This window comes from Papio anubis, chromosome 16 (assembly GCF_008728515.1).
Source record: "Papio anubis isolate 15944 chromosome 16, Panubis1.0, whole genome shotgun sequence".
NCBI classification, from domain to species: domain Eukaryota; kingdom Metazoa; phylum Chordata; class Mammalia; order Primates; family Cercopithecidae; genus Papio; species Papio anubis.
Window position 1 is genome coordinate 25,944,118 of NC_044991.1, and position 17,205 is coordinate 25,961,322.

Consider the following 17,205-nt stretch of genomic DNA (forward strand, 5'->3'; position numbering starts at 1 on the left):
GCAAGAACTCTGCAACTGGGCTGACTGGGTTCGGATCCCAAATCTGTAATTTATGGGCTGGGCAACTGAGCAAGTAACTTAAGGACGCTGTGTTTTCATCCAGAAAAGTGGAGATACTAGCAGTACTTCCTTTAGAGGTTGTTGTGAAGATTAACCTGTTAGCGTCTGTGAAGCGCTTGGTACTATAAGGTGTTTAACATAATTATTATGCGGCTAAAACTTGAGCATGGGGCTGTTCTCACTTATTTGTGGGAGCTAAAAATTAAAACAATTGAATTTATGGAGATAGAGAGTAGAAGGATGGTTACCAGCGACTAGGAAGGGTAGGTGGCAGGGTGAGGTTAGGAGAGAAAGACATGATGGTTAAGGATACAAAAAAATAGAATGAGTAAAATGTAGTATTTGGTAGCACAACAAGGTGGCTATAGTCAATAATAATTTAATTGTACATTTAAAAATAACTAAAATATTATCATTGGATTGTTTGAAACACAAAGGATAATTGCTGGAGGGAATGGATACCCAATTTACCCCAATGTGATTATTATGCATTGCATACCTCTATCAAAATAGCTCATATGCCCCATAAATGTATACATGTACCGTGTATCCACAAAAAATTAAAAGTGGAAGCCCCTGCCGCCGCCAACTCCGTCGCCAAGTGAGTGAGGAAGAAGAGGAGCGCAGTCAGAGCGCGGCAGCAGCTGCAGCGGCGCCGCGGCGGGACCAGCCCAGAGAGATCCCCCAGCACAGGCGGCGGCGGTGCTGAGCTGGCGCGACCAACCGAGCGAGAGGCGGCCCCAGCTCCTTCTCGTCCTGAGCCAGCGGCCCGCGGCCTGCGCATGCACTGAGTCAGCCGAGACCCGCCTCGCGCCCGCCTGCAGGCCTCGTGAGGGAGGCGCAGAGCTGGGCGGCCTAGCGCGGTGGCGGCCGGGAGCGCGTCGGGCCCGGGCGGAAAGTGAGGAGGGCGAGCGCGCGGTGCCAGCAGCCCCCGGGGACTCGGCGCGGGAGCAGGGGCGGAGTGGGATGCGGCAGGGGCTTGCCCCCGCCCCTCCCTCCTCTCCGGCGGCGGGGGACGGAGTGACCTGCAGAGCCTGGAATGTGGCCGTGGAAATGGAAACCATGGAGAGGCCGCAGCCCACCTCAGATTACCTGATGCAGCTGAAGAACGACAAGAAGCTTATGAGCAACCTGCCCACCTTCTGTGGGGTCTTCAACTACCTTGAGCAGAGACTGAGATCTGGAGCGTTTGTGACTTGCCTATGTCTGGAGACAAGTTGGCAGCAGAGCTGGAGCAAGACACTTGCTTCTCCCCTCTGTTCCATTTTGTGGCGTGTCTCCACAAGGGGAATTGGAGGGAAAAACCTGGAATATTTCCATATGCTAAAAAGCTGCTGCTGTTGCCTCAAGTTGTGAAGAAATGAGCAGAGTACGGAAAGACATGGACAATGACACATTGAATGGCAGTACAGAGAAAAGGAGTGTAGAATTGCCTGATGCTGTGGGACCTATTGTGCAGTTACAAGAGAAACTATGTGCCTGTAGAAGAATACGCAGATTTTAATTTTGTTGGAAGAATCCTTGGACCTAGAGGACTTACGGTCAAATAGCTTGAAGCAGAAACCGGATGTAAAATCATAGTCTGAGGCAAAGGTTCAATGGGGGATATAAAAAACGAGGAGCGGCTGGGCGCGGTGGCTCACGCCTATAATCCCAGCACTTTGGGAGGTCAAGGCGGGTGGATCACGAGGTCAGGAGTTCAAGACCAGCCTGGCCCAGATGGTGAAACCCCGTCTCTACTAAAAATACGAAAATTAGCTGGGCATGGTGGCGGGCGTCTGTAATCCCAGCTACTCGGGAGGCTGAGGCAGAGAACTGCTCGAACCCGGGAGTTGGAGGTTGCAGTGAGCCGAGATTGTGCCACTGCATTCCAGCCTGGGCGACAGAGGGAGACTCCATCTGAAACAAACAAACAAACAAACAAACAAAGGAGGAGCAAAATAGAGGCAAGCCCAATTGGGAGCACCTAAATAAAGATTTACATGTACTAATCACTGTGGAAAATGCTCAGAACAGAGCAGAAATCAAATTGAAGAGAGCAGTTGAAGAAGTGAAGAAATTATTGGTACCTGCAGCTGAAAGAGAAGACAGTCTAAAGAAGATGCAGCTGATGGAGCTTGTGATTCTGAATGGCACCTACAGAGATGCCAACATTAAATCACCAGCCCTTGCCTTTTCTCTTGCAGCAACAGCCCAGGCTGCTCCAAGGATCATTACTGGGCCTGCTCCGGTTCTCCCACCAGCTGCTCTGCCTACTCCTACACCAGCTGACCCTACCCTAATGCCTTTGATCAGACAAATACAGACCACTGTCATGCCAAACGGAATTCCTCACCCAACTGCAATAGTTCCTCGAGGGCCCGAAGCTGGTTTAATCTATACACCCTATGAGTACCCCTACACATTGGTAGCAGCTACATTAATCCTTGAGTATCCTATTGAACCTAGTGATGTATTAAGTACAGTGGCTACTAAAGTTCGAAGGCACGATATGTGTGTCCGTCCTTACCAAAGGATTGTGACTGCAGTCCGAGCTGCCACTGGCAAGTAACCTATGACCTTCTGACCTCTGAACTCTTCACCCAATGATGACCTGACCATGCCTGCCTGCTGATCAGTTAACTGGTCATCGCCTTTGCTTGCCTGTCCTTGGTGCAGCGAGCTGAGGCACTTGTCCGTGTGTCTTACCGTCTAACCAAACAAAAGACAAAGGAATTGTCCTCCAACTCAGCTTTTTTTTTTCTTGTTTGGATGAACCCGCACTGAATAGTAGTAAAGGAATAAACCCCAATTCATCCCACAGCACCAATCATCTTTTAAGATCCCACCATAAGCGAATGGTAGGAAGGCCTCTCTTAAGAAGGGGAGACAGATGGCCCTTGGCTAAATGACAGGCAGTTACTGTGAGAGACTTCTAGGAATCTTTTTCTTCTCATAGCGAAGTCAAAGCTGTCTCTGAATGTACTGTGTGGTGTTGCATCATGTATGAACCTTCCGTGAGAGATATCACTGGTGAAGTGATTTCAAAAAGTATTCAAATTCGATAGGCTGTTTAGTCACTACAGTGCCCTCAAAGGGTAGAAATTGCAGCCTTTTTTATATTGCCTGGCAAAATTTGAAGTATTAGAAGAAAGTGTGCTATGAGAGAAAAACTTAAGGAGTTTTGAAAAGTAGTGCAAGTAACAAAACTGTAATACTATTTTTTTTTTTTTTTTTTTTTTGAGACAGTCTCGCGCTGTGTCACCCAGGCTGGAGTGCAGTGGCCCGATCTCGGCTCACTGCAAGCTCCGCCTCTCAGGTTCACGCCATTCTCCTGCCTCTGCCTCCCGAGTAGCTGGGACTACAGGCGCCCGCCACCACGCCCGGCTACTTTTTTGTATTTTTTTAGTAGAGACGGGGTTTCACCGTGTTAGCCAGCATGGTCTCGATCTCCTGACCTCGTGATCCGCCCGTCTCGGCCTCCCAAAGTGCTGGGATTACAGGCTTGAGCCACTGCGCCCGGCCAACATACTATTTTTAAAAAGATAAATATCTGAGTTAAAATTACTGAATCTTTATTTTATACCTTCTAAAAAAATATGAGAGGCCGGGCGCAATGGCTCACGCCTGTAATCCCAGCACTTTGGGAAGCCAAGGCGGGCGGATCACGAGGTCAGGAGATCAAGACCATCCTGGCTAACATGATGAAACCCTGTCTCTACTAAAAATACAAAAAATTAGCCAGGCGTGATGGCGGGTGCCTGTAGTCCCAGCTACTTGGGAGGCTGAGGCAGGAGAATGGCGAGAACTGGGGAGATGGAGCTTGCAGTGAGCCGAGATCACACCAGTGCACTCCAGACTGGGCCACAGAGCCAGACTCTGTCTCAAAAAAAAAAATGAGAACAAGGTACATGCATTATGTGTCACATGTCACATTACTGAGCAAACTGTTCAAGTATTTTTTTTAAACCTCCCTGTATAGAAAAAAATCATTAAAGATGTAAAAGCCATGCTTGCCTATTTGCTGTATACACCTAATGAAATTGTAGATGAAGTGTAGTGCATTGAAACAAATGAACGAAAAGTAGATACTTTTATTATACAAGGGTACTGGTGCAGAAAAAATATATATATTTTTGGAAATATAGCATTTTTTTTTTTTTTTTTGAGTCGGAGTCTTGCTCTGTCGTCCAGGCTAGAGTGCAGTGGTGTGATCGCGGCTCACTACAAGCTCCGGCTCCCGGGTTCACGCCATTCTCCTGCCTCAGCTTCCAGAGTAGCTGGGACTGTAGGCGCCCGCCACCGCGCCTGGCTAATTTTTTGTATTTTTAGTAGAGACAGGGTTTCACCGTGTTAGCCAGGATGGTCTGGATCTCCTGACCTAATGATCCGACCGCTTCGGCCTCCCAAAGTGCTGGGATTACAGGCGTGAGCCACCACCTCGCCGGGAGTGGTGACCTTCTGAAGTTGAGAGCTCTTCCATCACGGGGCTCCCTAAGGTCATCTCTGTTCCTAGTGGGGAAGCCCTCAACCCACTTGGCTCTCCTTAGCCTGAGACAGGCAACTTTCTCCAGCTTTTACTCTTCACTGAATTCTCACGGTGGGGTTGGGGGTATGTTCAGGGTCAGGAGCGACGTTGAGGGCCCGGCCCGCTGGGCGCTGTTCATGGGTAGCTGGGACCAGACAGAGCAGGGGCTTCATCATCACCTGCGGGGACATGCGTTTCCGGGGCCACCCCAGACCTCCCAGAGGATGCTGATTGACACTGTCCAGTTTGAGAACTACTATGTCCAGGGAGCAGAGGCCTCCCCAATGCCCCTTGGGTAGTATCGGGCCCAGGGCTTTTCTGGATGAGAGGACGGGCATATGAGCACATGGAGCTGGGGTAGGGAAGTCGGGGCACCGAACGTGGCGGAGGTCAACGGGGAGGTGGGGGAGGAAGAGGGGTCCCTCCTGGCCACCCCGAGGGGAGGGCGACAGTAGAGATTTTTTCGGGAGGCGCGGGACGAGACTGGCCGCTAGGACTGTGCACTGAGGGGCAGGGACAGTCAGGGACGCGCTCCGAGTAGATCCTTGCGGAAAGAGCAGCGGACCATGCGCCACGGGGCGGAGCCGGGAGGCGTGCGGCGAGCCCTGCGGGCTACTGCCTGCGGAGCTTGCAGGGCGCTGGTGGGGCGCGCGGAGTGGGGGCTGCCCTGGGGCGGCTCCCCCAGGTTGGGGCGCGGCGGGGGGCGGCGGCGGCGGCGGGCGCGCATCCCATCCGGGTCCGGGTCCGGAGTAACCGCCGCCGCCGCCAAAGCTCGCCAACATGGCGGACCTGGAGGCTGTGCTGGCCGATGCCAGTTACCTGATAGCCATGGAGAAGAGCAAGGCGACCCCGGCGCCCGCGCCAGCAAGAGGACCGTCCTGCCCGAGCCCAGGCACCAGCTGCTCTGGCCCGCGCCGACCCCCACGCCGCTGCCCCCACGCGGCTGCCAGCGACCCCCTGAGTCTGCGAGGTTCGGGCGCTGAGCCGTCGCTGTCCTGGTGAGGGTGGCACTGCGGGGCGGGCGATGCGGGGCCAGCCTTGTCGTTCCAGTCTCTGAAATGGGGCATCGGAGAGCCGGTGGGGGGACTCCGGGAGAGAGCACTCCAAAGTGCCCAGCGCGGCACCCTGCGCGCAGCCAGCGCCCCTGCCAGGGGCTGGTTATGACTTGGCTGAACCAGCTCCATCCCTGTGGCTCCATCCCTGTGGCTCCCTCCCGGCCTGCCCTGTCCTGTGCTCTTCCATCCCGTGGTTCTACCTGTTGCGTTGGTGTGGTCCCCGTCGACTCCTTGCCTGTCACTCCTTTGGGCTCCATTCTGGTGGCTCCTTCTTCCCGGGCTCTGCGGTCCCCCTTTCCAACTCCATCTCTCAGCTCCCTCTGGGCCGCTTACCTGGGGACTGCAGGCTTGCTGGTTATTGTCCGAGGTAAACTGCTGTTTTCAGCGCTTGCTCTTCTTGAAGTCACTAAGTCTACTCACCTTTTGAGGCTCTTCTATTTTGTGCCCAGGCAGGATTTTGACCCACTCAATATTCTTTTTGGTGTCAAGTGTGTCCCCTGAGCTGCTTTCCTCAACTTGCAGATCTACTGGTGGCACTTTATTAAAAAATTGAAACGGGAGTCACTTAAAAAGACACTTGAATGGGTGATTCCGGACAGGAATTTGTTGTTAAATTATCAAAGGAGGGCCCCATTGAATTGGCGAGGGGCTTGGTGAGGTCCATACCAAGTTGCAGTTTTCTCTCAAATGATTTATTATTAAGGAACTAGTAAATTTTTTTGCTGGTTCATATCATTAGCACTTCCCCAGAAAAAGTAGTTCGTCAGGTTAATGGTGAGTTTTAAATAGTGTATCAAGGCTTCAGCGATGGATTTTTTTTTTTCTCTAGCTCCTTTTTCCTAATTAACACCGTCATGAGTTGTGCAGCTAATGCGGTTCCTTGATGCTAAATAGCTCTTGGAATTGATGCTCAAATGAGGCATTTTCTTTATGATGAATTTGAAACCATGCAATTCTGTAAAATACTGGAATCTAAACCAAAGTTACTGTCCATTTGAAATCATCAGTCCTTCAAGCGTTAGGCGCCCAAGATTGCTTAAATGTTACCTAATGCTAAGTGATCATCATATGATTTTTTTACAAGTCCATCTATGAGCCCTATGATACAGAGAATACCAGTCCCCTTGTTATTTGTTGTGAAAAGCTAAATTGTGCAAATGAAGACTTGCTTGCTGGATATTTTTGGCCTCCTTTTCCTCCTTAGCCCAGGCCTCTTGTTGGTCTTGCAGGGCGTGCTACTCTTTGATAGGCAATGCCAAGTAGTGAAAATCAGGGAAAAGTGCAAACCTGTCTGCGATGTCGTGAGTTTAACACCCCTATTCCAGAGTGCAGCAGATCTGAAGCTAATTGAAAAAATCAGTGTTGCTTAAAATTTCCGGCAAGTGGGAAACTTATTTAGAGAACAAGAACTCCTATATCAAACCTAAATTTCACCGAAAAAAACTGTCCATTTCTATAAATGTGGTAGAAAAAGGCTTAATTCCTTTTTCTCTTGCCTTTCCTAGTGCCCGCCCTCCCCCGACCCACCCAAAGGCAGGGAGTCCTAAATATGTAGGGTTTCTATATATACAATTGATAAATCTCAACTCATGGGCAGTTTTTTTGGGGGGGAGTAGAATATAATATTACTAAAGTTAGGAACTTCTGTTCAGTTTTTTTTTTCTTTGGTATTTGGAACGTAATGTGACTTTTGCTTTTTTAGTGTCCCTCTTAAGAACGTACTTATGTGTTCACTTCCTTGTATGAATGCCTTTGTTTTTCAGTGGTATTCTTTGGTAATGCTTTCTTTTAAGGCAGAGCGACAGCCAGCATATTTCTCATGACATTTTAAAATTGAGAAATTACCTTGTGATCCGCCCGCCTTGGCCTCCCAAAGTGCTGGGATTACAGGCATGAGCCACCGCGCCCGGCCTGGAGAGGAATATTTCAAGTTATGCACCAATCACTTAGTGATTGAAGCTAGAAAATTACTGAATAAATTCCGTGTCCACTAAAGAAGAAAACTAGGCCACTTGCGGTGGCTACACAAACAGAAAGATGCAAACTACGATATCACTATGGAGACTATGTTTAGCTAGATCTTCAAAGGTAATCACTAACAAATTATTGTAACACTTACCAAACATCATGTGTTCTATGCATTATCCTATATTCTATATTCATTCTTTATTATTCTATATTCTATGCATATAGAATAATTAAGAGTCATCTATACGCTATTTGTTTGTAGTTAAATAAAAACTTCGAGCAATTACACTTTAAAGCAAACATGCTTCTTGGCTCGACTCTGTGCATTTCACACTAGTCTATAAGCTCCATGAAGGAAGGGGCTGTGGCTTGGTTTGTCATAGTATCCCCGTGCCTGGCTCATAGAAATGGCTCTACAACTATGTACTGAGTTAATGTCATAAACGGTATCATAAATGTCCTTTAAGGACTGTCAGTCCTCCTAGAAAATTATAAAGAATCTTTAAAATGTCATTTCAGCCCTTCCTATCATATTGTATGAATACTTTGAAAGGACAAGCTTTGCAATAGGTGATCCAACATTCGCAATGTCCAGTAAACAGAAATGAGACTCCAGGGGAAAGATGAAGTTCACGTTACTCAACCTCTTTCAACTATGTGTGATTTCAAGTCATCTGAATTTCATTCTGTTTTTAAAAAAAGAGTAACAGGCCGGGCGCGGTGGCTCAAGCCTGTAATCCCAGCACTTTGGGAGGCCGAGACGGGCGGATCACGAGGTCAGGAGATCGAGACCATCCTGGCTAACACGGTGAAACCCCGTCTCTACTAAAAAATACAAAAAACTAGCCGGGCGAGGTGGCGGGCGCCTGTAGTCCCAGCTACTCGGGAGGCTGAGGCAGGAGAATGGTCTAAACCCGGGAGGCGGAGCTTGCAGTGAGCTGAGATCCGGCCACTGCACCCCAGCCTGGGCGACAGAGCAAGACTCTGTCTCAAAAAAAAAAAAAAAAGAGTAACAGAGTAATACAGCCTACAGTAAAAGTCGTCTGAATCACTCCAGGGCTTAAGATGTTGACCCTTTGTGGGCCTTTGCTTATGAATTAGACCTTACTTAAATAAAAGCATTTCTTTTCCAACGTGACATAAAACAACTGGCCTGCACATCTAAATGCTCCTGTTTTAACTGGGCCTGCACAGGGAGTCTGTGGGTCACAGTCTACTACTCCCAATAGGGCCCATTATCAGCTACATTAGCCCAGCAACATTTCGGTAAACTAAAGCAGCTATACCATCTGGACAAATAGTCAGCTTTTCCAGGATTTGCACTCATTGGTTGGTTAACTGAATAATGTGTCAACATAACAAAATATTTGCCTCTTGCCATCTCAGAGAAGCAAAATCTCCCCTGGGCAGAATGTTCCATTTTCTGAGACTCTCCTGTAATAGCAGGAAGCTGCAAACCCAGTGTTTCATTTAAATTAGCTGGATATTTCGTTCTGATGCTCTTCTGTTTAAAACTGGAAAAGGCAAAGTAACTAAAATAAGGAAGCACAAAGAATAGTGACTGCAAATAATTTGCTGGAAATAAAAAAAAAATCACTAGTGATAGACTAAAGGCAAATTAAAATGTATGCTTCTCATTCAGATACTAAAAATACAAATCTGAGCATCTCTTTCAAGAATACCAAAAACTGGTGGTTACATGGCTTGCTCTATAATGAAGCTGAAATAGAAACTCCTGTCAAAAACCTTTTGACTCTAATCCGTTTTACCAACACTGTGAAGTCATATCAGCCATTTAAGTCATTATGCTGAGGCATTTTAACATGCAATTAACTTTCTTATAGGATCTAGAAATTCCCCAACCCCCAACCTCCAAATCAAATAGGTGGGCTACTAAAGAATTTTGCAAGATCTTTTACCTGATAATCTCAATGTAACAGAATCCTAACACAGCCCAAGGAGTGACTATTACTATGTAAGTGGCTACATTACACAACTAAAGCCAAAGCCACTAAGATAAGTAGAAAACAGACCGGGCGCAGCGGCTCACGCCTGTAATCCCAGCACTTTGGGAGGCTGAAGCAGGTGGATCACGAGGTCAGGAGATCGAGACCATCCTGGCTAACACGGTGAAACCTCGTCTCCACTAAAAAAGCAAAAAAATTAGCCAGGCGTGGTGGCGGGCACCTGTAGTCCCAGCTACTCAGGAGGTTGAGGCAGGAGAATGGTGTGAACACGGGAGGCGGAGCTTGCAATGAGCCCAGATGGTGCCACTGCACTCCAGCCTGGGTGACAGAGGGAGACTCCGTCTCAAAAAAAAAAAAAAAAAGAAATATTCCTCTCCATTTAGCTTGTAGAGTTTTCTGTGTCTTCATTCTCCTGTGCTCATAGCCTAATTTTGAACTGAAAGTCCACGTTGGAAGCACAAATAGCCTTTAGAAAGAAAGTATTCCTCATTATTGATAGGAGTATTTCTATGTGTAAGACAGCAGTAGTGTTCTTCTTTTTCGTTAGGGTACGAATTCAAAACATAAATTGTAATTTGTCATTTATTTTGTGTTTATTACAGGAGATGGTCATTTATTTCATGTTTTTACAGTAGCTGGTCATTTACTTAGAGTTTAAGAAAACCCCACTAAGATTTGTAGATAGTATTTTATAGTTTTATATGTATTAACTCTTTTTAGTTTTTATAATTATGCTTGGTAATAGGTAGAAATTTTAAAAAGGACAAAAAATTACTCCAGCTTCATCCATGTGGAGATATTGAGAGGTGTATTTTATGTATTTGAGGACAACTGGTTTTCTCCTTAGATACTAGTATCTTGACTGTGGTGCAGGGAGTGGCTTTTAGCCTTCCAGACCCAGAAACTAGATTTTATTATATCACTGTACTAAGCACCTGTCTCTTATTGTGAAACTCACATAATCAGCCAAGTCCGCCTGACTAAATTATTCTCTTCCTCTAGGCCTCTGGTTCTTATTTTAAGATTAAAGACCCTTTTGAGGATGCTACTAAGTGAGAGCCTCCCCCTCCCAACAGTGCGCTAACTCACTTACACAGTAGATTTACCTGAAAAGCTACACCATAGCTAGAATGTCCAGTTTGCTACATTGCATTGAACACTGGCTCCTGTAGGAGCCTCCGTGCCCAGCGTCTGTGTGGCTGGAACTCTCTCTCGTGGGTCGCCCTTGCGGGAAGCAAAGTGACCATCAGAAGGTGGTGTAGCGAGCACAGACCCACGTGGATGAGTCAGATGGTTACTTGGGACCGAGTCATGCTTCACAGGGGCGGCTTACACTGGATGTCCAGTACTTGAAATCCCTGACCATGGGTGGCCTCGGGACAAGTCATCTTCCCATATTTTCACGTTTCCTGTTGTAGCTGGTGGGCACACCTCCGCTGGATTTGAGAATATAGTTCATGAAACCACTGCCAAAGCTGCCCAGACCAGAAACCTTTGGCATTTCTCGGCCCTTTGTGTTATGTATTGATTTAAAGTTTTTATTCTCAGAGAGCAAGCTTTTTTTTTTTATTTAGAGATTCTTGGAAATGGCTCCGTAATACTTGTCATCTTATTTTAGAAAGAAATTCAGGTTCAGGGAGAAGCTAATTGCTCAAGGTCGCGTTGATAACAAATGGCACAGTTGAGCTTCAAACCCAGGTTTTCTGATTCCAAATTCAGCATATTTTCAGAAAAGCCTTCAGACTGTCTTTTTCCCGGTGAATCTTATTTTATGAGGCGGGGGGGCTCATGAATTTGAGTAGAGGAGCACTGTCAATTTCAGACATTAGTAACAATTTTAAAATGCATTGTATTCATTCAGTAAAGATTATCAACTGCAGGGGTCTGAGGAAGTGCTCCAGTAGCATAATTTCACTGGCCATGTTAACTTAATAATAAATACCTTAATAATTCTCTAGAAGAAAAGATGTCATAGATTCCATGTTAAGTAATAAGATTGTTATTAATAATGATGGCAGTGTTATAACTTGAGAAAAGCTACATGTTGTGGGTTCTCAATATTTTCTTACCCCAAACATCTTTTTGTGATTTTAGGTGCATTCTAAATTAAAATTCATCTCCATCCCTGTCAGTGGGTAAATGAGTATCCTTGACTTGAATACGTTTGTCAGTTACTCTCGATACACAAAGGATTTTTTTTTTTTTTTTTTTTTTTTTTTGAGACAGTCTCATTCTGTTGCCCAGGCTGGAGTGCAGTGGTGTGATCTCGGCTCACTGCAACCTCCGCCTCCCACGTTCAACCAATTATCCTGCCTCAGCCTCCTGAGTAGCTGGGACTACAGACGTGCACCACAACATCTGGCTAATATTTTTGTATTTTTTGTAGAGACAGGGTCTTGCCACGTTGCCCAGGCTGGTCTCGAACTCCTGGCCTCAAGTGATTCAACTGCCTCAGCCTCCCAAAGTGTTGGGATTACAGGCGTGAGCCACCGTGCCTGGCCCGTAAAGGATTTTTAATGTTAAACTTGGCACTCGTTAGCAGTTCATTCTAAATTGTGATGGAAAATTAATGGAGCAGGTTGCATATCTAACCCCTACCCAGAAAGGTTGTTGAGCTCAGCTTGGGGCAGAGTTGTATTTGTCAGGAACACATTAGTAAATCCATTTATGGCTTTTGCCTTCTTCACCTGGTGGTGCGTGTGGAGCTTTTCCTCATCAGCAGTGTGTAGACCTTGTCAGTGTTTGGAATTGCTGCATGAGATGTCAGAACTCAGATCTACTTAACCCTGTGCTCAGAAGCGCAAGTGCAATTGCAGTGAATGTTCTTACACAGGTGCCTTTGGGTCTATATATGAGCCTTTCTCTGAGGTAGATAGCTGGAAAGAAGTAAGATAGGGGCACATTCTCCTCTACATTTAAGGATAGAGCTGCAAAGAAATTTTAATTTTATTCAGAAGCTTTACTGTTAAGACTAATATTATTTTTATTTCAAAAGTATTTCATATAAACAATTATTTCATATATATATATGTATATATATAGTCAGGTAAAACAAAAAAGAACAATGTTATTGTTGGTCAGAACCAAGAATTTAAGTGTAAATGAAGAGATACATGAGGACAAGATAAGAGTTAAATAAAAATTCTGTAAGATCAATTTTAAATTGGAAAATTATTTGAAATTCATGATTTTTTTTTGAAATATGTGAACTTACCATCCCCAGTCTTTAAAACAATCCAAGAAACAATTGCATTTCCATCACGTAGGCACCCCATGCACCTGCGCCTGACTCCAGGTGTGGGCGAGATGAGCCTGGAACCTCTGTTATCTGTTGTACCAGAAAGCGAAGGCGCCATCCAAGAAATGTGGTGGGCACCATCCCTAACAAACTCTGAGGCCAGAAGAAGGGGTTCCCACTGGCTAAAAGTGAGATACCCTGACCATCAAAAGAATATGGCTGATACAAACCCACTGTGGTGGGCAGAATGATGCCCCCCTGAAATATCCACATCTTAATCCCCAGAACCTATGAACATGTTCTATTCTACGACAAGGGGGCGTTAGGGGTGTAGGTGGCATCACAGCAGCTAAGTTGCTGAGTTTAAGATAGAGAGATGATCCCGGATTATCTAGGTGGGCCCTAGTGTTACCCCGAGTGGGGCGGGGAGTTGGTGTCACAGCCATGCAACATGAGAGTGAGTCAACCAGCCACTGCTGGCCTTTTGAGGAAGGAGGAAGGGGCCATGGACCGAGGAATGTGGGCAGCCTGTAGAATCTGGAAAAGGCAAGGAAATGGCCTGTCTCTTACGGCCGCCATGTAAGACCGCAGCCCTACTGACACTCTGACCTCAACCCAGGGAGGCCCATTTCAGACCTCTGACCTGCAGATCTGTAAGAGTCAATTTCTGCTTGATTTAAGCCACCAAGTTTGTGGTTAAGCAGGAGAATTGCTTGAACCCAGGAGGTGGAGGTTGCAGTGAGCCAGGATGGTGGCACTGCACTCCAGCCTGGGTGACTGAGCAAGACTCCATCTCAAAAAAAAGTTGTTGTTGTTTTTAAATAAAAAATAAGGGCTGGGCGTGGTGGCATACGCCTGTAATTCCAGCACTTTGGGAGGCCGAGGCGGGTGGATCACGAGGTCAGGAGTTCAAGACCATCATGACCAACCTGGTGAAACCATGTCTCTACTAAAAATATAAAAATTAGCTGGGTGTGGTGGTGTGCGCCTGTAGTCCCAGCTACTTGGAGGCTGAGGCAGGACTATCGCTTGAACCCGGGAGGCAGAGGTTTTTGCAGAGGTTGCAGTGAGCCGAGATTGCACCTCTGCACTCCAGCCTGGCGACAGAGCAAGACTTGATCTCAAAAAAAGAAAAGAAAAGAAAATTAAAATAGTCTTGCTGGGCATGGTAGCTCATGCCTGTAATCCCAGCACTTTAGGAGGTCCAGGAGCTCGAGACCAAGTTGGGCAACATGGTGAGACCCCATTTCTACAAAAAAAATACCAAACGAAAATTACCTGGGCATGGTAGCACATGCCTGTGGTCCCAGCTACTCAGGAGGCTGAAGTGTGAGGATCACTTGAGCCCAGGAGATCAAGGCTGCAGTGAGCTGTGATGGCACCACTTCACTCCAGTCTGGGTGTCGGAGCGAGACCCTGTCTCAACAAACAAACAAACAAACAAACAAACAAAAAATCTTATATTTACATCATAAAACTAATCACAAACTGCTAGACCAGCTTCTAAGGTAGAAACGCTCTACTTTAGAGGGAAGCAGAGGCCCTGGGTGGACCAGACGGCCACACCATGAACCCTCCCAGAGACTTTAGACAGAGAGAGGCGCTCCACAACACCCCACTCTCCCTCTGCCGTCTCTCTCTCCCTCCTCTGTCCACGCAGGTCAGCCTAAGGCCACCCCCTCGGTCACTCTGTTCCCGCCGTCCTCTGAGGAGCTCCAAGCCAACAAGGCCACGCTGGTGTGTCTCATGAGTGACTTCTATCCGGGAATCTTGACGGTGACCTGGAAGGCAGATGGTACCCCCATCACCCAGGGCATGGAGATGACCACGCCCTCCAAACAAAGCAACAACAAGTACGCGGCCAGCAGCTACCTGAGCCTGACTCCCGAGCAGTGGAGGTCCCGCAGAAGCTACAGCTGCCAGGTCACGCGTGAAGGGAGCACCGTGGAGACGACAGTGGCCCCTGCACAATGTTCGTAGGTTCCCAACCCTCACCCCACCCACAGGGGCCTGGAGCTGCAGAATCCCAGGGGAGGGATCTCTCTGTATCCCAAGCCATCCAGCCCTTCTCCCTGTACCCAGTAAACCCTCAATAAATATCCTTCGTCAACCAGAAATCCTGCTCCCTCTCTTCTTTTCTTATCTCTCATATAATTTGATGCTTCTCCTGGGTTCTCAGTGTGGCGTTGGGGGAATCCTGGCACCAGTGGGAAAGTAGCCTGGAGGGGAGGATCACAATCTCCTAGGCGTGTCCCCTGGGGAAATAGGCCAGGATAGGAGCAGTCGGCTCACTGAACACCGGTCCCTCCATTCTCTCCCTCCTCCCCTTCCTTCTTGCAGCTCAACCCCCAACTTACTGCCTACTTTCTGGAGGGAGGTATTTCTGGCTGAGCCTCCAGATATGCCCTCTGTCCCCATCCTGGTCTGGACCCTCTACCCATCCATGGCCTCTCTTTCCTCAGCCTGCAAATCCTACTCTGGAGCTGGAGCCCCTCTGCTTCTGGCCCTGGCCCCTGGAATGCTCTCCTTCTTCTCTGCCCAACTCCCCACCCCTGAGAGTTGGACTGTCCAGTACAATCCAACACCATCAAATTCGTGAGCTCTTAAACTTTGGGCCCACTTTGATTTTTCACCTGACAGCAGGTTCAGATGTGTGAGAAAAATAGGAGGAAGCCAGGAAGGAAACACACATAAAAGGCCTGCAAGAGGATCAGGATACTTGCAAAGATAGGCTCAGAGCTCCCCAGGAACCAGTGCAAGAAGGGTTAATAGGTGCTCCATCATTTCTATCTTTCTTGTTTTTTTTTTTTTAGATGGAGTGTCGCTCTGTCTCCCAGGCTGGAGTGCAGTGGCAGTATCTTGGCTCACCATAACCTCTGCCTCCCACGTTCAACCAATTCTCCTGCTTCAGCCTCCTGAGTAGCTGGGATTACAGGTATGTGCCACAATGCCTGGCTAATTTTTGTATTTTTATTAGAGATGGGGTTTCACTATGTTGTTCAGGCTGGTGTGCTCCATCATTTCTAAGAGATTAAACAAGTCTTTTCTCGAGGGAAGTTGGTGTTTTCAGTGCTGAGGCCAGGCATCTCTGCATAATTAAAAGTGGGGATGTGTTTTACCCAAGGCCTCACTGTTGATGGGATTTGGGCTCTGACATACGCACAGGTGACTGCCTGGCAGTCCTAGGACATGGAGATTTTCTCAGATGCTTGGCACAGAAAGTCACTGGCCATCTTTGGAGGAAGCATCATTTTTGGGAAACACTTCTCCATTGGATCCTGAGCCTCAGGTGGAAAACCAGGTCCTGTGTTGGGAATTTCTCTGGGAGGCTCCCTGGGTCTGGGGCTCCAGCTGCTCTCTGAGAAGAAGGTGTGAGGGGAGAGAACATGGCCCAGTCACACCCAGCCCCTCCTGCATGGTTCCTGCTGAGCAGGGTGTTAGAGGGGTGGGGGCACCAGCAGTGGTCAGGCCTGTGTTTCTGTGGGTGGGGCCAGGGAGGGACCCTCGGGGCATCCTAGGGAGTCTCTCCCATGGCTCCTGTTTGACTTTCCTGTGGCTGCTGTCACAAATGACCCCTAATTTAGAGGCTTAAAACATCACACATTGATTCCCTGGTCTGGAGTCAGACGTCCAAAATGAATTGTAGAGTGCTAAAATCAAGGTGCCAGCTGGGCCAGGCTCCTTCTGGGGACTCTGAGGAGAATCCGTTTCCAGGACTTTTGCATCTTCTAGAGGATGCCCTGGGCTCCTGGCCAGAGCCAGAGCCAGCATCTTCAAATCTCTCTCCCACTCTTCTCTCTCTCTCTCTCCCCACCACCTTCTCTCACCCTCTGTCCTTCTCTCCCTTTCTCTCCCTCCCCCCACCACTCCTGCTCTCACTCTGACCCCCCTGCCTCCTTCTTTCCCTTATAAAGACCCCACCTTGGCCAGGCCTGGTGGCTCACGCCTGTAATCCCAGCACTTTGGGAGGCCGAGGCGGGTGGATCACAAGGTCAGGAGATCGAGACCATTCTGGCTAACACGGTGAAACCCTGTCTCTACTAAAACTACAAAAAATCAGCCAGGCATGGTGGTAGATACCTGTAGTCACAGCTACTTGGGAGGCTGAGGCAGGACAATGGCATGAACCCAGGAGACAGAGCTTGCAGTGAACCAAGATTGTGCCACTGCACTCCAGCCTGGGTGACAGAGCGAGACTCTGTCTCAAAAAAAAAAAAGAAAAGAAAGAAAAGACCCCACCTTGGACCCACCCAGATAACCCAGGATCATCTTCCACCTCAGGCACCTTCACATCCTCACATCTGTAAAGTCCCTGTGGCCACACAACACAGCACATGGACAGGTCCCGGGACTGGGACACAGCCATCCCTGGGCCTAATTCAGCCACCCACAGCTCCTTTCCCTCCTTCC

At 47.8% G+C, this 17,205-nt stretch overlaps 2 protein-coding genes and 1 pseudogene across 3 annotated transcripts in view; all 3 read left to right on the forward strand.

Annotated features, from left to right (window-relative positions):
- The first annotated feature begins 1,011 nt into the window (after window positions 1-1,011).
- LOC101001459 lies at window positions 1,012-3,226 on the forward strand (annotated as a pseudogene).
- A 2,121-nt stretch (window positions 3,227-5,347) lies between these two features.
- LOC110744234 lies at window positions 5,348-14,912 on the forward strand. The gene is made up of 3 exons (XM_031656014.1): window positions 5,348-5,565; window positions 6,827-6,923; window positions 14,386-14,912. The coding sequence occupies exons 1-3, from the start codon at window positions 5,348-5,350 to the stop codon at window positions 14,773-14,775; spliced, it is 705 nt and encodes a 234-aa protein (XP_031511874.1). The 3' UTR covers window positions 14,776-14,912.
- The window catches only part of LOC101000755 (aspartate-rich protein 1-like), a 181,716-nt gene continuing 169,997 nt past the window's right edge, over window positions 5,487-17,205 (forward strand). The window contains exon 1 of one of the 2 annotated variants that reach the window (XM_031656417.1): window positions 5,487-5,565. The gene's annotated coding sequence lies outside the window, so the exon portion shown is untranslated. Of the gene's footprint in view, window positions 5,566-15,688; window positions 15,731-17,205 lie in introns of those variants that run through there. The other variant, XM_031656416.1, reaches the window with a different exon arrangement.

Bases quoted from the DNA above. Each gene is read 5' to 3' on its own strand.
- LOC110744234 (XM_031656014.1), top strand. From the start codon at position 5,348: ATGGCGGACCTGGAGGCTGTGCTGGCCGATGCCAGTTACCTGATAGCC. The intron at 5,566-6,826 runs GTGAGGGTGGCA...TTTCCTCCTTAG, and splicing joins GCTGAGCCGTCGCTGTCCTG to CCCAGGCCTCTTGTTGGTCT. The intron at 6,924-14,385 runs GTGAGTTTAACA...CAGAGACTTTAG, and splicing joins GCAAACCTGTCTGCGATGTC to ACAGAGAGAGGCGCTCCACA.